The following is a 22,748-nucleotide window of genomic DNA, read 5'->3' on the forward strand; positions in this document are numbered from 1 at the left end:
TTTGCATTCATTGGGTTGTAATGTCTCAGAAAGGTAGAGCCTGGTATGGATGAGACTTATTGCCATAATTAAAGGCTGCCAGTTGGATACGTTCTCTCAATGCCACCACAACCAGGATGGCCAGAGAAGGACCAGTAAGGCAATAAATCACCTCTGTAGTGCTGACCTAGGAGTGTGTGGTGCTTCAAATGGGCTGACAGCAGTAGTTTGAGGAAACAAGGGTCAGAAGTTTTCTGCAAGAGGAGGAAAGACCAAGGCAGAAGACAGTAGGAAGTGAACAATGTTTCCTCCTCCACTTTCTGTGAGCAATTCAAGCCTGCCAGAGTGGGAGCTTTCTAACTCCTGGCCTGGGAAGAGCAGGACCTGACCATGTCAAGGTTACTAATATTTTTTTCACATGTTTTCACATTGGAAAAAAAACTCTTTATTTCCCAAAGTCTAGTACAACTGTTCTTTATCCTTAAATATTCTGTCAATTCTCATTTACAATATGGGCTTAAGGGCTGTTGCATGACTTGATGGCATTCTCTCTATTCCTACAAGGTCACTTTCATTTCCATTTCTGTGATGAAACTTTCTGAACTCCACATCCATCCATCGTGGGTTCCTTGGGAGCTGTCACTGGTTACTGCCTTAGTAGGATGTATAGTAGAAGCTGCTGATCAAGACAGCACATGCTTATTATCCTCAGTATTCCTTTATTTCTTGGGCTTACTAGCTATTATTCTGCCTTTTGACTTGATTTTTGACTGACTGTCTTGTTCTCACCTTTGCCTTTCCATTTCTCTCAGTTCAGAGAGTCTTAACAGGAATTAGGATACAGTCAGAGCCCAGAGCCTACACTGTTAATCACCAGGATGCACATACTGTTTTTCTGTTTGTAATAAGCCAAGAAAAAAATATCTTGTGATATGACAGAGAGGGGCTCAGGCAAATTATCATTAACAGGGAAGACCTGTAGCAGCTGGAAGAAAGCTCATTCAGTGGCTGGCTCAGGTCTCTCCCAGCTCTGCCTTTCTTCTTCCCGCCTGCCTCTAAGCTGCCTTGCCATAGGCCAAAACAGCTTATTTATTAACCAATGGGAACAGCATATATTCATAGCATACAGAAAGACATCCCACAGCACTGGCATGCTTTCAAGGGTCTTGAAGTGGCAAACTTGAAGTTAGTCCATAAAGCACTATTTAACTCTGAAAGTAGAGACATGCTCACTCTTTTCTCCATTTCTTTCAGGCTGAAAGGCCCTTCAAGCTGCACGGTCACTATTAATGTTGCTACCACCTCTGAACAGACTCACTTGCATATTCCAGCTGCCTCAAGTGAGCTGGACTTCAGCTCAACTGTGTAAGAAGGGGCATTTACCAAGTTGCAGTGTTCTTGGGCATGGAGGTTCCCTGTAACTCCTTGCAAGTAAAGGATGCTGCTTTTGTTCTGTGTTGATTTCTCTTTGACAACTCCTAGCATCCTGTAACAAATGGACAGCTATATTATAGTTCTTAGTTCCTCAAGTATAAAGCTTACACTCCCCAAGCCTATTGGTAGGATTAGACATGGTCCTGTACCATACTTTCGCTCTTCTCATCTCAACAAGAAGCTAAAGTGGCACATATAGGACACTAGCAGATGCAATCAGCCACAGGGCTTTGCCATCTGTAGGGCTTTGCTAGCTAGCATCCCTGGGAAGACCCATGAAAGCCAGGGAGGCCAGGCTATTCTCTCTCTCTCTCTCTCTCTCTCTCTCTCTCTCTCTCTCTTTCTCTCTCTCTCTCTCTCACACACACACACACACACACACACACACACACATTCACTTCTTCAGATGTACTAATGAATACCTTTTAGCCTACAAGAAGGGGTGTCATTCTAGGGAGCCTGCTGAGTAAGAGGTATGTGTTGAGATATCAAAAAAGTTCTCTGCTAATATCTGGCCAGGGGACTGGAGCATGGAATTGAGGGTCAACAATGAAACTACACTGAGCCAGCATGAAGCAGACCTTGTTTCCAAAGCTTGCAGAGGCTTTTCAAAGACTTAGAACAAGGTGACTTGTAAGCCCCTGAAACATGATTGATAAGGGAATGTGAAGTAACAGGCAAATGCCACAGGTAAGGTGCTGAGTAGAAAGAAACAGCTGTCCATCATTCAGCCACTGACAACATTCTGACTGTTGATAGAATGGAAAAAAGCCTCAGCCATAGAGGAGGGAAAGGAAAGCGAAGGGACTGACTCACATAAGTCTGGGAAAGGGTTGGAGGCTTGAGGCTTCTATGGAAGAGGGCATGCTACTGTTGATTTCAGGGAGCCACCTTTTATATCTCTAAGACAAAACATAAAATGAACCCAGGAGCTAAGATTTGAGCCCATGTGACAATGGCATCAACGGCCTGGCATCTCTGTCTGAAGCTACCCTTGCAGCCTGGCTTGTGAGGCCCACTAGCCCCTCTATCCTAGGCCTTCACATGAGCTTCGGTATTTCCATCAAACTGGGCAGGGGGCACTGACCCTACTCTGTGGGCCAGGCCCAGTCCCCTGGAATCTTATAGTACACGTCCTATTCTGCTGTGCTCCTTCTACAGCAAAGGGATTCTCTTCGTGAAAGAGTACATGAATGCTAGTGAAGTGTCTTCTGGGAAGCCAGTGTTTTCACACTATAGCAGGGAAGAACAAGTTTCACTTTGTTGTCGTAGCCTGTACCAGGCCCAATGCTGCCTTCAATCCTATATCCCATTTCCTCATTCAGGACTCAGTAGAGAGTAGCTACTAAATGAATGAAGAATACTGCAGGTGCCTACTAATGCATGAGTTATGGATTTCCAGGTTTTCTGTATAGTTAGGTGGATAGAAAAATCATCTTTAGCCCCCATGTTCTTTCATGCTAGGTGGCCTCATATACAGACACCTTTCCACTGATCACCTTGTCTGCTTGCTTTCTGATGCCATGAAGGAAGATACTTCCATGTCTTTTCAGTGCTGTACCACGCACCCACACTCTAGCTTGTGTCAAGCTGATATAAAAGTACCCAACACAATTGACCCCTTGTCATCTTGACACACAAGCATATCACTGTTAAGCCATAACCTTTCCTTTCTTCTTCATCCTCAAGATCACATGTTAATATCTACATTACATTATAAACATTCTGTAATTTAAAAGTCCCACAGTCTTTAAAAAATTCAGGGATTGTGGATTTAGCTCAGTGGTAGAGCGCTTGCCTAGCAAGCTCAAGGCCCTGGGTTCGATCCTCAGCTCCACATTAAAAAGAAAAAAAGTTCAATCTCTTTAAACACCCAGTCTCTTCTAAATTTGAAACTTTTAAAAAATCCAATGTCTCAGTTGTGATCACCTATAAAATAAAAATAAATATTTTTTACTTCAAGAGGGAAGAACCAAGGCACAGTCATAAGCAAAGTGGGCGCCATTTGTAGTTAGAGACCTTCTCTCCAGCCCCCGCCAAGCCCTGTTAGTCCAACAACCCACTTATAAAATAAACATACAGACACTTATATTATTTAAACTCCTTGGCCATTAGCTCAGGCCTACCATTATCTAGCTCTTACTCTTTTGTTTAGCCTATTTCTATTAATCTATACTTTGCCATGTGGCTCATGGCTTACCATTACTTTATCTCTTTCTTGTCATGGCTGCGGCTAGCAGTATCTCTCTGCCCCAGCCTTCACTTTCCAGAATTCTCCTCCTCCTTGTCCCTCCTACCCTATCCTTCCTGCCTGGCTACTGGCCAATCAACACTTTATTTATTTTAACCAATCAGATCAACACATCTGACATACAGAACCCCTCACAGCACTTCCCCTTTTCTTTTTTGCAAAAAGCAAGGTTTTAACTTTTATATAGTAAAATTTCAGATAACAAAACAATTATCAAGCAAGAATTACAGTTACAATATTAAAGAAGATATCCTATCTATCTTATATTTGTGAGTCTAAGGTTTTATATCTAACTTATCTTTTATCATAACTGAGGAAATTATAACAATCTAGTCTATAGCCACATCAAAAACCTCAGAAGGATATAATATTACCTGAGAACTGGGAGAAGGATGCAAGCAACTTTCGGGAGTATTGCAGGGTAGACAGAGACAGCTGGAAGCCTGGACAGTCACCTAATGTTCCTTTGTAAAGTTGGGGCATCTGTCTTCAGCCCACAGGGCTAGAGTCTCTCGGTCATTTCTCTCAGTGTCCTGTAGAATGTCTGGCAGTTTCCTCTGTGAAGCAGGAACCTGAAGGACCATTTTGTCAAGCAAAGTTTAGTGGTCACCTTTCTATGGGTCCTGCATGTCCAGTCGATCAAGCAGTCCAGGCAAGAACAGTTTCTTGCCCAAATGGCTATTTTTGCCAAGGTGAAGATAAGATATGAAGTGTCTTCAATGCCCATCCTCCTCTCTGAAGTAAATTGGTGTTGCCAGGAGCAGACATGTCTCACTGTCCAGAAAGTCTAAATTTTAAAAATATTTGAAATGCCATATTCTGAAGGTCTTTGAAGTATTTGAAGATTACCTATCTATCTGAAATATCTCTATGTATACCTATAAGACTTAACTAACATGGCTATGAGTATGATTATCATAGATTAATTATTAATCTATTTTTAATTATCCATTACAATTTTAAATGAGCTATACAAACATAATACCTTAAACAAGAGTAGAAATATACACACAGTATAACAAAATTAACTTTAGGTTTGTATCAATAGACTAAAATCTATACCAATGTAAAACATTTTAAACAAGTTGTTGCTCTTTAGAAGTAAGTTCTTTAATCTACCCTTTCTTCCTATTATATCTATATCATATCCTCTTTTATTCTTTAGAAAGAGGTCACATTTATAATCAACCTGCTTTAAATAAAAATATTGTTTTTTTTCTGTCCCACACCAGAGGGCTCTTCTGTTTGGGACACAAAAATCTCTTAACCTTTCCTTTTAGCAATATGTCTGGGTTTAGAGAAGGAGTGAGCCAATTCTATCTCCAAAGCCAGCTTGATAATGTTGGGAATGTGGGCGTAGTTTCTCTTACTACTTCCTGCTAGAGGGGGGCACTATATCTTATGGGGACACAAAGAAAATTTTAGGATTATGGAGTAGTCTGTGAGGGTAAACCTCTGAGCCAGTTGCCTTGAAACCATTCTGGGGGTTGGGGATTTAGCTCAGTGGTAGAGCGCTTGCCTAGCAAGCACAAGGCCCTGGGTTCGGTCCTCAGCTCCGGAAGAAAAAAAAAAGAAAGAAACCATTCTGGATGCTGGATCATCTGGGCCATGGTGTCATTGGAGACCTTTCAGGTGGTCTTGGCTGATCAAACCTGATGTATCTTAATTTGGAACAAACCCACAGCCTCTGGCTTTCTGTGGAAATAAAAGCAGACTCTTTTCCAAAGCAACATATCTTTATATCCAAATTTTGAAGTCAAGGTACCTTTAAAATTTACATATTTGTTTAACTCAACAGCTTGTACGATCAAATCTTTTTTTGTAGTTAAAAATCCCAGACAACATAAACCAGATTCTCTGTGTAATATCCATCTTTGTAAGACTGAAACACTGCTGTGGCTGCTGGCTCCGCCCACGTGGCAGTGGTACAGTTTACTGCCAGCTCTGGGTCTAGAGCTATGTGTACCATCAACTATCAGAAGCACAAAGCAGTGCATAGCCCAGAAACTTTTTTTTTAAACTAGCAAAGACTAAATCCACCATGCAGCAGAGTAAAGTGTCGCTTATAGATTCCTCATTCTGGCCACACTGCAGGTCAGACACACACACTCCAGGAACCCGCCACAGTAGCTCAAACTGGCAGGCTGCCACTAACTTGAGAGAGACAACTAGGAAGCTGTTTTTAGCTCTGTTTTAGAATCTTTTTTCTCAGGTTTTAGGTGGAAACTCTTGCCAACATGTTGGGCACCATTTGTAGTTGGAGACCTTCTCTCCAGCCGCCCCCCCCCCCCAGCCAAGCCCTGTTAGTCCAACAACCCATTTGTAAAATAAACACACAAACATTTATATTATTTAAACTGTTTGGCCATTAGCTCAGGCCTACCATTGTCTAGCTCTTACTCTATTTAGCCCATTTCTATTAATCTATGCTTTGCCACGTGGCTTGTGGCTTACCAGTGTCTTTACATGTTGCTTCTCATGGCAGCAGCTGGCAGTCTCCCCCAGCCTTCCACTTCCCATAATTCTCCTCCTTGTCCCGCCTACCCTATCCTTCCTGCCTGACTACTGGCCAATCAGCACTTTATTTTACCCAATCAGAGCAACACATTTGACATACAGAACATCCCACATCACCAAACTCTGTTAACAACTCAGTATCCAATGTCTGGGGTCCATTCACCATCTTCTGGGCTCCTCCAAAGGGCTTGGGTCACTTCTCCAGCTCTGCCCTCTGTAGTACACACAGCTTGTCTTCTCTAGGCTCTGGCTGGCCCCACTCCACAGCTCCTGCTGCTGTTGGGGTCTCTTGCTACAACTGGGCTATACTTTCACCAATAGTAACCTCTCCCAGGCTCTCTTCAAGAATTCCAGTCCTGCCACACAGTGCCAAACCTCAGCTATTCTCCATGACTCACCCTTTCATGCCTTCAAATCTAGTACCACCTGGGTGACTCTTACACTACCAAGTTCAGCTGCCAGCACAAGGTACAGCCTGGCCTCCTGTGGAAACCACCTTCTGTGTGCTAACTCTGAGGAAACACTTCCCACAAAGATTTCACCTCATTGAAGCTCTCTTCATCAGAGCTGATTTCTTCAGCCCTAGCTGACCAGCATCAAGTATCTCAGCAAAACAAAAGTTTCACTTTAGTGCTTTTGGTTAGTTATTAATCATAGCTGATATTTCAGCCCCAGCTAACCAGAACTACAGACTCTTAACTCAGAATATGCAAAAGCTGTTATAAGAGTCATTAAGGGACTCTCTCTCAAACTTCCCTCTGGAACTTCACAAGCCAGGCCTTGATCATCTGAATTGCTCTCAGCATTCTTAGTTTCCAAGTTCCCACAGAACAGCTCACCAGGCTTTGAACACTCAGTAGCTTTTCTAACCCAGAGTTCCAAAATCCTTCCACAATCCTCCCCCAAACATGCCTTACATTGAGAAAATGCCTTACAGGCTTGTCTACAGCCTGATCTTATGGAGGCATTTTCTCAATTGAGGTTCCCATTTCTCAAATGACTCTAGCTTGTGTCACCTTGACATAAAACTAGCCAGCACATCTAGTTTCTGATTTCTTCAGAGTATGAGCTCCTGAAAGTTCCCATAGTAACCCATACATATCTATAAGTAGTAAAATTCTACTTTTTTCCTGCTGGTCAAAGGAACTGAAGGTCTAGCTGGCTCATGTGCTCTCTTCTCCATTACATTCCCTGCAGTTCCAGCAGCATTAAGGACTCATTGAACCTGGAGAAGAAACCCCCATGTGAAGGCACTCCACCCTCTGAGAGGTATGGCTGCTTTTTTGGCAGGTCTTCCACTTTACCTAGGTGAGAGAGAGCTAAGGAAGATCTCCACATGGGTCTTTTCTTTGCTGCTTTGAAGCTTTTGATCTGTTTGCAGAACAGTCACACAGTGGAAAACTGCATAAGGTGGTACTATCCTAATTAGGATGTCATATTTGCATCAACTGAAGCCTGTAAACCCAGATGAAGTATAGACACAAAAGGCTTCTGAGGAAGGAAATTTCAGTGTCTGAAAGAAAACCCAAGGAGGCTCTTGACAGCAGGATAAGCTCTTAAGAATAGAACCTGGCCGGGAGTTGGTGGTGCATGTCTTTAATCCCAGCACTTGGGAAGCAGAGGCAGGTAGATCTCTGTGAGTTCAAGGCCCAGCCTGGTCTACAGAGTGAGTTCCAGGAAAGGTACAAAGCTACACAAAGAAACCCTGTCTCGAAAAAACAAACAAACAAACAAAAAAAATAGAACCCAATGATTCATTTCATTAAATCACACATCTGACTAGATGCCAAAAGAAAACACAGCTACACGAGATTGCCCTATAGGGAAAAAAAGTGTTTTATCATCAAGAAGACAGAAGTAAGGATGTACAGTGGCCTGGAGCCATGGAACTGAGCATAGGAGCTTAGGACACCTCATTTAGCAGTCCTGAAAGTAGTCACTAGATAACAGCAATCATAGGATGATCTTAAGGACAAAGAAGGGCTATATTTAAAATCTTGGAATAGGAAAGAAAAGAGTCTGCATTAGAGAGTGAATCTATTCAAGTTATAGTGGGGGTGGGGAAGAAGAAGCCATGGAGAGTTACTTGCAGAGTCAAAAATGAATCCTGGGACTTGACTACTAACAGGTTATGGATATTTCACCTCTGCTAAATGTTCTCATTTATTATGCAATCTATCTTACTGTGGATTACACTCAGAAGCCACAGCTAGACTGGGGAGAAAGTTAAGATGAAGCAAATTCTACCAGTGTGTTACCCTTCCCCCACACAAACAAGTATGGAGCTTGTGAATAGACATGGTGTTGGTTTTATGTGGCAGCACAATGTTATTCATTAAGCAGTGCTATTTATCTTGCGAGAAAAGCCATGAGGTACAACAAAACCCACTATAAAGGTTTATTAGAGGAAGGAGCAGAGGGGAATGTGCTTTAGGCCTATGGAAATGGTTGTGCACAGAGAGAGAGGGGGAAAAGGAGAAGGAGGTAGAAGAAGGGGGAAGGAGTCTGTGACTGGCATTTTATAGATTCCCCTGTACATGAGAATATGGGCTTACAGAGCCATGCCACACATATGCATACATTGCATGATCATGCTGCATGCAAATTACACGGTCACACAGCACACAGATTATGTAGGATGTAAAGCCCTGGGATGACTGTTTTGCCAGCACATGCACCATCATGTGGCTAGGAATTCCAACACAAGGTTACAGATGTCCCCTCCGGTATATCTGAAGAAAAATCCAGATAACTGAATCCTGAACAATAACAGATCACTTGGTAAATCAATCATCAGATGATTTAATAGTCTGCTACATGCTGCTTTAACAAAATACCCAAGGCTGGGCGTGGGCACATGCCTTTACTCCTAGCGTTCAGGAGGCAAAGGCAGGGGGACCTCTGTGAAGTTGAGGCCAGCTTGGTTTACATAGCAAGTTTCAGGACACCTAGGGCTACACAGTGAGACCCTTTCTCAAAAACAAACATACAAACAAAATACCCACTTTATAAAAACAAGAGGTTTATTTAGTTCACAGTCTTTGAAATTCAAGAGCATGGACCTAATATCAATTTGGCTGTAGTTAGGGATCTCATAGCAGATGGTATCATGTAGACTAGAAGACACATGAGTGGCATATTTGAAAAAAGGGAATGTCAGGCTTCTTTTATTACAGTGTATCCTCACAGTAACTAAACTGATACTATAAGAATTAAATGTCTCTCTTCTAAGGAAGCACCTACAATAAACTATTTACCTCCTGCTAGGCCCCAACTCTTTTTTTTTTACTTTTATTGATTCTTCATGCATTGTGATCTGCCCCCTCCCATCCACTCTCTGCCCTTGCAACCTCCCCCAAAAACAAAACCAAATTTAAAAGGAAAAATAAAAAACAAAACAACAAAAAGAAAAGAAGAAGAATCTTGTGGAAGCTGTAGTGTGGCCCAGTGAGTCACATCATTTACCCTTTAGTCTGTTCATCTTCACTTTCAAGTGTTCATTGCTATGACTTGGAGACCTGAAGAGTGTTTTGACATCAGACATGGAGATTCAGAGTTTGTAGTTTGCATGGCTGATTTTTGGTCTTGTTTTGGTCCAGTATTTCCTCACTATGCTTTCCCTTGTCACTACTTGATGAACTCTCCAGCAATGCCTTGGCTAGCTCACATAATGCAGCCTGTAGCAAGGAGAAGGCCCAGTGCTCCTGCTCTTGAGCCACTCATATCACCAGGGCCCAGGGCTCTACAGTTTTATACAGGTGAGGTTCAGGGCCCTCTCTCCCAATTGCAAGAGACATGACCCCTGGGTCATGAGTCATTGGTCTGGCTTGAGGCCACTGGTTTCTGTTACACCACAGATAATGATAATGAGCTCTTATTGGATGGCTCTTGGATATCCTGTTGTCCTATGTCATGGAGATCCTGCTGTTTTGGATCTGTAGTTTTGCCCCCCTCACATACTCTAACAGCTCATAGATGAGGTGGATGTTGAGATGTGCTAACTCATAGACCTGGTTCTGGGGCAGGGTGGTAGCTGGGTTGGTCAGCTCACTAGCTTTCTCTACAAACTCTGCATCTCCATGTCTGATGTCAAAACATCTTCAGATCTCCAACTACTTGCAGCTTTGTTGACCAAACACACTTCTCTCTCTTGGGCTGGTTCCATTCTCTGTTAGTAGCTTTTCTCAGCAGGTATCCCATGGCTCTGGCATCTCCAAAATCTTGGCGTCTCCAGGGCAATCCAGGCTTCACCTTCACAGCTTCACATATTAATATTCTTCTCCTCTGAAACCTCTTGAGCTGGGCCCCCACAGTTCAAATCATACTCAGCACCACTGTCTTCTTTGTCCCTACTAGTTTGTCCCATTAAGGCCCACTTAAAGCATTCCACTCCTTTCCTAACCCAAAGTATGAAATTCCTCCAAACAGAAACTTGGTCAGGCCTGTCACAGCAATACTCCCATCCCTGGTACCAACTTCTTTCTTAGTTAGGTTTTGATTGCTGTGAAGAGACACCATGACCACAGCAACACTTATAAAGGCTGGCTTACAGTTCAGAAATTTAGTCTATTATCGTCATGGCAAGAAGCATGGTAGCATGCAGGCAGACATGGTGCTGGAGAATAGTAGCTGATAGTTCTACATTCCCAATCTGCAGGCAGCAGGAAGAGAATAATACACCAAGCCTTGCTTGAGCATCTGAAACCTCAAAACCCACCCCCAGTGACACACCTACTCCAACAAGGCCACACCTACTCCAACAAGGCCACACCTACTCCAACAAGGCCATACTTCCTAATAGTGCTCTCCCTATGAGCCTATGGGAGCCATTTTCATCCAGACCACCACACAGGGCAAACCATCAGTGTCCATGGCAGTGTTGCGTCCTGGTTGCTAGTGACATTGTGGCTTCTGTTGGAATCAAGTCTACATCTCTGGAAGATAGAACTCCTAACTTTAGCCTGTAGGATCAGAGAAAAGAGAGTTTTTCAGCAGTTCCTGTTAGGGATAGAAAAGAAAAGGGAAGATCAGAGATGATTCTCAGAAATAAAAGGAATCTTAGAACAGAGGATACAACTAATCTAGAAGTCAATATCTTCTAGGAATTTAGGATGACTGATAAGCAGGCTATACAGTCAGACTAAAGATAAGGTGGCCTTGATAGTAACTGGGAGAAAGGTTGGGCTTCATGGTCCCAGGCATGCAGAATAGGGAGAATAGTTCCAAGTTTGAGAACCAGTTTGGCATAGGTGATACAATATACAGATTTGGCTCTCAGTTATACAACATAAAACACAATGGGAAGCTGGGAATACTGGCAAACCTAGGTCTGTCTGCACCAAATAAGAAGATCTGCTGCATCATATAAGAAGTATGGGTACCAGCCTGAGTACCTGGTTCTTGTTTCTGTCTCCTAGACCAACTGAAGGGGTCTGTACTTACTGTAGCCATGAGATCCGAGACTGTCCAAAGATTACCCTTGAGCATCTTGGCATCTGCTGCCATGAGTACTGTTTTAAGGTAAGAAAGAGGTATGAATATTTTGAAGAGCACAGATCTTATGAGAGAATATGCAAGTACAGAGGACATTGGATTGCTGCACACAGCTCTGAACACTCTTAGAGGCTCAACAGAGCACTGAGCTGACTAGAGAGGAATGTTTGTAGTTAGAGTTTTCCTGCCTGGCCCATAGTCAGGACAAATCTCTCTTACCCGCCAGTCCCACAGTCGCTCAGACCCAACCAAGAAAGCACACAGAAACTTATATTGCTTACAAACTGTATGGCCGTGGCAGGCTTCTTGTTATCTACTTCTTCTATCTTAAATTAACCCATTTCTGTTAGTCTATACTTTGCCACATGGCTTGTGGCTTACCAGTGTCTTTACATGTTGCTTTTCATGGCAGCGGCGGCTGGTGGTGTCTCTCCCTAGCCTTCTACTTCCCAGAATTCTCTTCTCTGTTGTCCCGCCTATACTTCCTGCCTGGCCACTGGCCAATCAGAACTTTATTTACACAGAGCGATATCCACAGCAAATGTTGGCAGTTCCACATGGTTAGTAACATAATGGAGGCAAAAAAGGTGTTCTGTGCAGAGTCTATTTCTCATGGAGGACCAGTAATGCAAAGGTCCCAACATAGAAACATGGCAAAAATGGGATGGGGGTATTGGAAGGTACAAAGTATATTGTTTTCCTTGACTGGTGGACTTCTATGAATAGTACCAGAAGAGTTGATTTGAGGTTATGTACTTAATGAGAGACTATTACATAAAGCACAGCAAAATTATGGGGAACCTAAGAGCTAGGCTACTCTTGAATACATGTGGTTATATAGCACTGACCATTCACAAGGGAGAATGCAGTTGGAGTGGGCAAGAATTGCAGGGAGGCTATGTGAGGGACAATGAATAGGAGTTAGAGGTAAAGGGAAGTTAGTTTCAAAGTAGCAAACATGAAGCAACTGACATGTATACATCTGACTGGTACATAGGGAGAAGTAATGTCAGACAAATTCTAACGTGGCCCAAGTAGGAATCACATACTGTGTGACAAAATTGGGAGTTGTGGCAGAAAGCTGCTATGCTTAGGGAATTCTTAGAAGGTAAGTAGAATAACCAAGAGTTGTAGCCCGTGGGCCTTAAGTGCAGAATTGGAGAGATATTCTCTGTTTGTTTGTTTATTGTATATGTATGTGTAAGTGTGCATGAGTCTCTAGTGCCATTGCATTCTTGTGGAGATCATAGGACATTTTGGGTGTTGGGCCTTACTTTCCACCTAGTCTGAAACAGTCTCTTGTCTGCTACTGTAGGCCATTGTAGCTGGCCTATGAGTTTCTACAGAGTCACCTCTCTGCCTCCCATCTCACCATAGGAGCATTGAATTACAGATGTGTGCTACCACATCCAGATTTATATGCATTCTAAGGGTCCAAACTCAGGTCCTGATGCTTACATGGCAAGTGCTTTACCCATGGAGCCATCTCCCTAGTCCACCATTATTTTTCTAAAGTCACAGAGTTATGTGGTGATACTATATTTGTAAAATGTGATTTTATTTGTATATTAATAAAGTTGCCTTGGGGTCAGAGCAAGCCATAGCAGAAGCTAGGCAGTGGTGGTGCACACCTTTAATCCCAGCACTTGGGAGGCAGAGCTAGGCGGATCTCTGTGTTCAAGGATACAGCCAGCATGGCAGACACATGCCTTTAATCTCAATACCAACCATAGAAGACCTGGAGGTAATGTGGCTGGGTTTACAACCAATGAGAAAGCAGAACAGAAAGTCAATAAAAAGAAAAAAAAACACACAGAAGTAGGTCTCTTGTGGAGAGGAAAGACAGCAGAAGCAGTGAAGGGTAAGGTTTTCAGCTCTTGCTCTGACCTTGTGGCTTTTAACTCTGCAATTGGATCTGTGTTTCTTATTTAACAAGATGGTTACATCTACAGAGTTACTCAGCATTGACAGCAACCTGCTCAATTCCAGATTGTGACAGGAGTGCTAAAGGTGTCTCAGACATGTTTTTCTCCATACTGGAGATTGAACCTAGGGTTTTACATATGTTGTATTAGTGCTTTGCCACTGAGTTCTATCATCGGCACTACCGAGCTGCTTTTTGCTGCCCCAAGAAAAGTGATCATACTGGTTAAGGCCATTTGTATACATTGTTCATTTTCTGCATGCCCAGAAGTGACCCCCTATATGGATAAGCACCATTCTAAGGCCATGTTCCAGTCTGCTGCACAGTAACTGAAAGGCTAGAATCATTATACAGGAAACAGAAGCATAATTGATTTATATTGAGGAATACTCTGCCAGGAGAATGTTGAGAAGTAGAAGTAGCCAGATTGCCATCAGAAGGGTGCATGGTGGGAATGAGCAAAGGGACTTGGGGTTATCTGAGTGCTGTCTTATCCTTCCTGGCACCTTTGAATCCTTGAAGCTAGAAGCCCCAGGCTGCAGATATTGAGAGATCTGGAAAACCAGGTACTTTTTAAGTCTTTTACTTAACTCCCAGTGCCAAGAAGTCCTGCCACTGACATTCCTGGGGACATGGGTTTGTGGGAAGAACTGGGATACTAAAACATCCTTTTCTTCTGTGGAGCACTATTACCTTCCTCAGGACCTTAAACTTCCTCTAGCCTCTCCTAATCTTATAAGGAAATAGAGGCTGGAAAAGTTTCAATAACTTGCCCATCTCAGTCAACCTGGGCTGAATTGTGGAAACTGCGACCCTTAATCAGAATGCTGATCATCCTGTGCCCCCACTCGTGTGTGTGTGTGTGTGTGTGTGTGTGTGTGTGTGTGTGTGTGTGAGAGAGAGAGAGAGAGAGAGAGAGAGAGAGAGAGAGAGAGAGAGAAGAGAGGAAAGACATTGGATGACTTCCTCTGTGTTATTTGAGCAAGAATAGGGTCTCTCAGTGACCCTAGAGTGGTCAGAGCCCCAGGAATACCCCTGTGTCTGCCACCCAAGCACTGGGATTACAGGTTTGTGCCTGTGTGCCCAGATTTTATGAGTTCTGGAGATCAAATCCACAGCAAGCGCTTTACTGACTGAGCCATCTCCCCAGTCCCTACCAGCTTACTTTGGTGTTTTGTGTGTTGGTTTTATCTTGTTTTCTAGATCAAGTTTTATATCTATTTTTGCAATGTCTTGTTATCTCCTTGGAAGCTCAGGATGTGCCATCAGCTTACAGAATCTGCTTTGAGTCCTGACATCAACTTTGCTTTCTCTGTTTAGTGTGGGATTTGCAATAAACCCATGGGTGATCTCCTAGATCAGATCTTCATTCACCGTGACACCATCCACTGTGGGAAATGCTATGAAAAGCTCTTCTAGGTGAGTTGGAAGCCCATAGAATAAGCAGACTACAGCCTCACTAGACTGAAGGGACAAGACAAACGTTTGCCCTGGTCTGGACCTGGGTTTTACTTTAGGACCCTGCTATGCTTCTCAGTCATTTAATCAGAGAATTCCAAGTCCTTGTTCTGTGCTCTATGCTACTTTGAGATCTTAAGTGATGTGAGCAAAACCCCTCCCTAAAGACCTTTTACAAGTTGCTAATATGTTACTCTAAAGAAATACCTCTCCCATCCAGAACCTCAGCTGAATCCTCTAACCCTGTGATACCTGGTCCTATCTTGTGACAAGGAAATAAAAATGTAGAAAGGGAATGGTTCTGGACAAACACCCAGTTGGTATGTGGTAGAATCTGGACCTCATCCCAGGTCTTAGATTCTAGTGCTGTGCTCTCTGCTATATTCCTTTGGACTATAGATTTAGACTTAATAACAAAGACGTTGAATAAAGCAGCCTCTGGACCAATAGCCAATGGGACTGTCTCAAGTGTCTGAACAAAGCATATTTTCCCCCTCTGACTACACAAAAATTGCCTTCTCTTCAAGAAATGCATTTGTGTTGGACTTAGGCTCACAATCACTGTAACAGTTACCCACCCCAAGGGAACCTGGCTGTCAGCTATTGGATGCTTGCTCTCATTGCTACCTCTGTTTCCTTTTGCTTTCTGCAGGCTGAACAGAAGCTGATGAGCCCCAGATGTATTTGGCTGTCCAGTTGCCCACAAATTGTTGGTTCTTCCCTTACATCCTCCCTTACCTGGTTTCACTGTACTTCTGCCCACCTTGTACTGAAATAACACATCTAGTATTGTATCTCAATGATGTTATAATTACACATGTATAGCCTTTTATACCTTAGAAAGTCAAATCCATAGCTTAGTTGCTCCCAGGATGAAGGACTCCACTTTGACTTCCCTAAGATATGTTGGCTTTCTAATGAGTGCAGATGACCTGGTATGCTAGACATGGGCACAAGTGTAGGTATCAGTGTACGCAGACTTTTGGAGGCTTCTGAGGGGCCAAACCAAATGTTGTTGACGATCTCTAGTAGGGAAATTATAGGCAATGAATGCTAAGGGTTGGCAATAGGCTAATCACTGTGTGTGTGTATGTGTGTATGTATTTTTGATTTCTCATACAATTCTTAAAATAGTTGTTTTTGATTGAATTGTGTAGCAGATTTAAATGACCTCTTCCCATTCTCCTTTGAGTTTTTCCAGTCAGGTATGTCAGTACACATTGGAAAGTTTACCCAGGTTTAAATTTGACAAGATACAATATTAGGAGGCTTCTAACAAAAGGGATATCTGTGTCTGTTTGAATTTTAATAGCTTCAAGTCTTTACCCTCAGTATCCCATTTTCTAGACTTTACATAGAAATTTTCTGAACTGATTTTAGGCTGTGTAGATCCCAAAAGAGTAAAGAAGAAAACAGATAAAGTTTCTTGAAACCTCACCACACACCAGGCATTACCACAAGGTACTGGCTTTTAATCTCTTTAATAGTCTCTAAAATAGTCTCATTGCAGAAATGAAGATAGTAATGCTCAGAGAAGTGGGAAGAATCCTGTAGAACCACTGTTGTATCTCTCTGGAGCCTATACTTTTTCCAGAAGCAATAACCATCATGACACTGACCTAGTATTGAGCATGTGCCAGGCACTGTATGGAGGGTCCCTACTATAAAATACTGCCCTGAGAAATGGGAAAAGTGTGAAATTCACTCCATCTCTGGGCTTCTTGGATCCCTCCTTGAAGCACTACAGTAATCTAATTGACATCCAGTGAAAGGTTCAGTAGGCTCTCTGCCCTAAGCACACAGTGACCTGTTTTCTAGTCCTGACTGTTTCAAACCAACATCAACTTCTAGGTCCCCAGGTACTCAAAGTGCTAAAAGCTGATGTTTAGCAGAGCAGAGGCAGGTTCATCCTTGCAGTCTGCTAATATGCTGCTCTGATTCAACTTCACTTTGCTGCCTTTATATTGGTGAAATTATTAAGGCCACTCCACGTAGTTAAAAGGGAGGTTTATTTTGTGGGGTAACTTACAAATGAAGGGGTAGGTTGCAGGGTCTGGCAAAGGTATAGCGCAGTCCGGCAGTGTTCTCTGGAGAACTCTGCTCAGTCTACCTCCAGCGTCCAGGGTCCCGGAACCAGAAGAGAGACCTCTTCCCGATCCTTGGTCTTCCGCTTCCTCCTCTGCCCTGCCTTGTGGGCGTGACCATTACCGAAGCCTCAATGGGGGTTGGAACTTCCAGGCCAATGCTGGGATGGCTATCCACTACACCTTTAGGTACAGAATTAAATTGTAAGCTCCTTGAAAGGAAAAATAGCCCTCAAGATTTGGGGATGCAAAATGGAGGCTTCTTCATTTGATTTACTTAAAAAATAGCTCCTCTCTTTCTTCAGACTCTGAGCCCTAAGCACATTTGAGTATAGATTTGTTCTTCCTATCAAGTAATCAGAGAAGAACATTCTATTTATTTGCATATTTATCTGCTGCATGTACTCAGAAGCAGAGGAGGAGTAGAGTATGCCACATCCCCAAGCTAATTACCACCTCCTCTTTCTCAAGTCCAGCTCTAGCATGGGACTTGGCAGATTGTAGGCAATAACACATGGGTGTCAAATGAATTAGTAAGAGAAAAGTAAGTTACTCCTTTGGTTAGAGGTGTTACCTGGGAATCTCAGTGCGGGCCCCATAGATGGGATCCACAGTAAGGAGGCCCAAGGTAAGATGGTTTACCCATCTTAAAGGTGTACTTTGCCATTTAAGGAGTTTTAGAAATATGGAAAATACTCAAAAACAGGTTGCAATGTTAGTATTGATTTCATTACAAAGTAGCCCTTTTGTGTCTTAAAAGAGGCATGGTTTTACATTATTTTACTTCTTTTTAATTGCTTAGTGTTTCTAGCTAAATTTGCTAATCCACATTAATGTATGAAAATTATAATAAATGTTAAGATATTACACATCAGTATTACGATTTCCCTTTTTAAAAACATTTTTGTTTTTTTTTGTGTGTACATATGCACTTCAGTGTAATAACTTGGTAATTTGGGGCATGTGGTTTATCAGAAGCCATTCTTAGTATAAAACCAAGCTGGACATGGGGGCTCATGCCTGTAATCCTAGTGCCCAGGAGATTAAAAAACAAAGACTGCCAAAAGTTTGGGGTGGGGAGAAAGTTACTCTGAGTTGGGGGAGGTAATCTTGGAGCTGTAAACCTAAAGGAAGGGGAAGGATTGCTCACTCATTAATAATTATTTCCTGAGCACCCACTACAGATGATACTGGGCCATGAGAGAGTGATGCATGAAACCTGTGGAAATAAAGCTAGCGCTGAGAAGGAAGCAGGCTGTGACTCCTGATATTTGATCAAGTCAGAACCCACCAACCTTATAAAACCGCTTTACAAGCTCTGCGGTGACACATATGACAGTCACACTCATTCAGTAACACACAATTACATTTATCAACATACACATGCTTCACAGTCAAGACAATGGATGCTCACGGAGTCCAGTCTCATGCTCCGACACACCCATTCTCACATACAAAGACATGTTATCACACTCGCCTTCAGTGATCCACACTCACATTCAGAGATATTCATACATTGGCACACATGCTCCCAACATTAAAAAATATGCTCCTTCACAGACACAGTGACTCATATATACACCTATTCACTGGGCAGTACTCTTACTCATTCACAGTGAAAAATGCACACTAACATACAAGTGGGTACATGCACACACCAGTGCACATAAAAGGTCATACCTGTTTTAGGGATCACAACGTATACACCCTCACAAAAGAACAGGCTGTCTGAAATAGTCCCTCATTCCCCCTTTTTCCTGTGACACCCAAGTCTGCCAAGCACCCTGTCCAACTAGTCCTCAAATACCCTTCAGTGGAGACAGAGCTGGCCCCTACCCAGTCAGGGGGTAGATTGAACAGAGTGTGTGTGGTGGGAGAAACACCATGTGCTGAGTCATACACAACATCTATAGGGGCATCATTCCCTGGCCCTTTTGGAGTCCTTTCCTCATCTGTCAATCTGTCACCTAGATGTCCTGTGCCCTCTACAAGTATACTGCGGCAACAAGTATCCTGGGGCCTGCCTTATATACCGCACCCTCCCTTCAGCATGGAGCTGCTTTATTCCTGCTCCTGCCAAGTGCCCTGAGAAGACCATCATTTTATCCCACATCCATTGGCTACCAGTAGACTGACTCCTTCTCATCCAGACCACTATAGTCCCTGATAGTTTTGGACATGCACACATGCCAGTGTCAATCCAGCCATCACTGTTGCCGTCCAACTCACTCCCATCGGAGGCAGGACACAGCTGGAACATTCATGAAATTTATTGAGCAAAACTTGTACTAAAACCATTTAAAAAGTGTTAACACAGAAAACTTTCAGTAGGCAGTAAAAGCCATGGGCCCTGGCCACACAAGGACCTTCTGCTACAATATATTGTCTTGGGTGCCCTAGATCTGCCTCTTGTCAAGATGATGAGCTCTGGTAATGCCCTTTGCTTTAAGGAGTGCTCTCAAGAGACCGCCACTGCATGGTGGTGCTGCCTTACAGTATACAAAGACCAATCACAGGAAATTGTGGAGTATAGCTTGCAAAACCCCACCAACCCTAGACAATAGTCACAATTAACAGCAGGAGTGGAACATCACAGCACAGTCCCACATTGAAGTCACTGATCAGTCCCTTATTAACTTCCTTGCTTCCCACTGGCTGCCTGGGGAGCACCTGATCAGGTAACAACACACACATCTGCAGGAGAACAAGTAGCAGGCGGCTGGTCTAGATGTACACCAGGAAAGCAGACAAGGAGTTCACAACACTTGTGGGAGAGGAGCTAGTACAGTCTTGGCTGGCACAGAAGCTCACAACATGTGCCAGGGTGTAGAGGTGACCCTGACCAGGTAGTCAGGGCTTCCAGCTGCTCAAGTTAACACACACCTCACTCACAGCTTTGTACAGGAACAATGGGTTGGGGATAAGCACACAAGTGGGGAAGGGACTGGTTGGACAGCTGGGTCAGTACGAGGTTGACAGATAAGAGAGGTGTTCCAAAGCAGGGAGTAGCCTGCCTCAGGATAGCAATGGGGAGGGCATCCATGTTGGAAGAGCCAGGCAGAACCCTTGAGATGGCCTCTTCTGTAACTTCCACCCTTTTGGTATGGGTGGCACCCCGGCAGCACTGCCTGGCCACCCTCCCAGGTTGGCAGGGTTTGGGGCCAGCCTTGGCAGCTGCCTGCCCAGTTGTATTCACCAGGCTCTCCCTGCTTGCTTTCTGGAATTCTCCAGCAGCCCTGGACAAAAGAGAGCAGAACAACCCCCCACTCTAGCCCAGCCCCAAGTCCTCTTGCTGCTGTCCTTCCACCTCCTGTTCACACAAAATCTGTCCTGCACACCCACAGGCTCTCAGGCCAGCTGAGGGCATGAATCCTATGGTGCTGGGTGCACACCCCCAGCTTGGGGCTCTTCTTGGGCACTGGTGTCTTTCCCCCCTCACAGTCCTGTCAAGGTACCCAGAAGGAAACTGCCTCTGGGTTGGCACTGGCCTCCTGGAGCCTTTGGGTCCAGGGACCCAGGGGTTTCACTCACGAAAAGTCTCAAGGGTACTGCCCTCATGGGGCTCCCCTAGAGGAGCGTAGATGATCCTGAAGACGGGCTGGATCCTGCGGCCTCCTCTCCGGAGCACTGTCTCCCCACCTTGCTGCACTTCCCCCCAGGCATCGGTTCTCTCTGGCCAAGACAACCCCGTGACTGGTTCCTCTATGCCCTGTGCTGTTTCAGTGCCAATGGGCATCCTTAGCTCAGAGCCCCAAGCCTCACCATCTTTATCTTTTGACTCAGTAGTGTCCCAATTGGGGTCTGGATCACCCTTTGGTCTATCTATAGTAGGTCCCCATTCCTTTCTCTGGTACTCTCCATGGGCCTCGGATATGATAGTCACTGAGCTAGGTAGACTTTGTTTTTGCTTGTTGGAATCATTTCTAGTGAGTGGCAAGTGGGGTGTCTTACCCTAGCCCTGGCCGTCTTGCCCTTCTGCACCACTCATTTCCCCTGCCATTTGTCTGGGCTGCTCCATCATTTTGCCAAGGTATCTCTGTTGCCTACTAGAGGAAGGAATTCCTGGAACTCTTGAGCCTATATTTCTCTGGGGTTGGGGTGGCTCATAGCCCCAGCCCCTCTCTCGTTTCCTGACTCCTGTGCTTCAACATGGGGTTTTTACTCATCAGGATCATTTTCAGCCCCGAAACCTGATTCCCTAATAGGCCCCTCTTCCCCACCACTGTCTCCATACTGTCGCCTCTGTTTCACTGATGTAATTTCCTCTCCTATGGTCTGGGTGCTGATCTCCCTAAAACACCCTGCCTGCGTGGTAACCGGATCTGTTGCTGCCTCACAGGTCCTGTTTTCCTTTTCTGTCTGATTCTTCATCACTATCATGGTGGTCTCCCATTCTTCCTCATCTCCAGTGAGTTTCATTAACTCCAGAAAAGTGGGTGGGCATCCTTGCTGATCTAAGAGAAACAGCTTGCTCCAAAGGCCAGTAGTCAGGGAGACTCAAGATAAGACATGCTTGAGGTGAATTGAATCTGCACTGTGTGCTGACAAGGGGCTCTGCTGCACCGCTTTCTGCGCAGCAAGTAATCAGATAGCTTCTCTGTAGGTTTCTGAGAAAACTGAAGGAATCTGAACTATAAGATCTTATAGTCTTCTTTATTCCCAAAGATCTACTTTAAGGCTTTCAAGCACTGCTCCATAGTTAGGGCATCATTGCTAGCCCACAGTGCCTGCATAATTGACAGGGCAGAGCCACCCAAGCTCTCTAGAAGACGCCACTTTTTTTCCTTCTCAGATACCTGCCATAACTGCATCATCTCAGTGACCTCTCCTAACCAGGTTTCAAAGGTCTCTTCTCCTGGGCCTGGAAAGGGACTGCCAGAAAACACTTTCAATTTTTGATAACACATACTACTGCACAGAGACTTCAAGCCTTCTGGTTTGTCTTGGTCTGAATTCCTTAGCTCTATGCTCACTGTAGGGGCAATGCTAAACCCCAGGGCTTTGGCCACATCTACTATTCTCCATCCTTCATCTCTCAGAAAGTAGGTCAGCTTATTGATAAACTCATCATCTGGGCTACAGGGTTTGACAACCAATTCCCAGCCCCCCCCCACTGCTGGTATATGCGGGGCATCATAGTATGATTGACAACTTCAGTCAGTTCAATTAAGACTGCCTTAGCTTCATCTTCCCTCCTGAACATTCTGCCTATCATCTTGTGAGCACACAAAGGAGGTAAGCCTTCTTTCATAGCAACCTTTATCTCAGCCTCACTGCACTGCACAGGAATGCCCACAATGAGCACAGCCTTCTTGGGGTCCAGGTCCATCCCCTTACACCAGTCATCTAGAAGAGCCACAGCCATTACTCCCACCCGCTATGAACAGACCTAACCCTAGGGTACTTATTGGCTCAGAATTTTCCTAGGACTCAGAGGATTCTAAACCAATGCCATGTAGAAAGGCAGCAATGTCCTGGGTTTCCCACAGCCTGAAATGTAAAAGAAGTAAGAGCTTAGTTAACACTTCCTGTCACCTTTCCTCCTCTCAGAGATTCAGTCTTGCTTCCCAGGCTCTTGTAATCATTGTGTTGAGGGTCTTCCCACACA

At 44.0% G+C, this 22,748-nt stretch overlaps 2 protein-coding genes across 2 annotated transcripts in view; one reads left to right on the forward strand and one right to left on the reverse strand.

The window, feature by feature from the left end:
• Znf185 (zinc finger protein 185 with LIM domain) overlaps nucleotides 1–17,062 on the forward strand; it is a 57,730-nt gene extending 40,668 nt beyond the window's left edge. The window contains exons 18-22 of the mRNA XM_036174983.1: nucleotides 1,234–1,344; nucleotides 7,379–7,450; nucleotides 11,599–11,701; nucleotides 14,919–15,017; nucleotides 15,709–17,062. Of these exons, the coding sequence (XP_036030876.1) occupies nucleotides 1,234–1,344; nucleotides 7,379–7,450; nucleotides 11,599–11,701; nucleotides 14,919–15,017 (385 nt within the window). The 3' untranslated portion in view covers nucleotides 15,709–17,062. The remainder of the gene's footprint in view (nucleotides 1–1,233; nucleotides 1,345–7,378; nucleotides 7,451–11,598; nucleotides 11,702–14,918; nucleotides 15,018–15,708) is intronic.
• A 3,601-nt stretch (nucleotides 17,063–20,663) lies between these two features.
• Pnma5 (PNMA family member 5) lies at nucleotides 20,664–22,505 on the reverse strand. Its single transcript, XM_036174123.1, is given in 4 exon segments — nucleotides 20,664–21,139; nucleotides 21,142–21,714; nucleotides 21,717–22,268; nucleotides 22,271–22,505. Coding segments are annotated over 4 exon segments (1,836 nt in total).
• Nucleotides 22,506–22,748: the final 243 nt, after the last annotated feature.

The sequence above is a fragment of the Onychomys torridus genome, chromosome X (genome assembly GCF_903995425.1).
Source record: "Onychomys torridus chromosome X, mOncTor1.1, whole genome shotgun sequence".
NCBI classification, from domain to species: domain Eukaryota; kingdom Metazoa; phylum Chordata; class Mammalia; order Rodentia; family Cricetidae; genus Onychomys; species Onychomys torridus.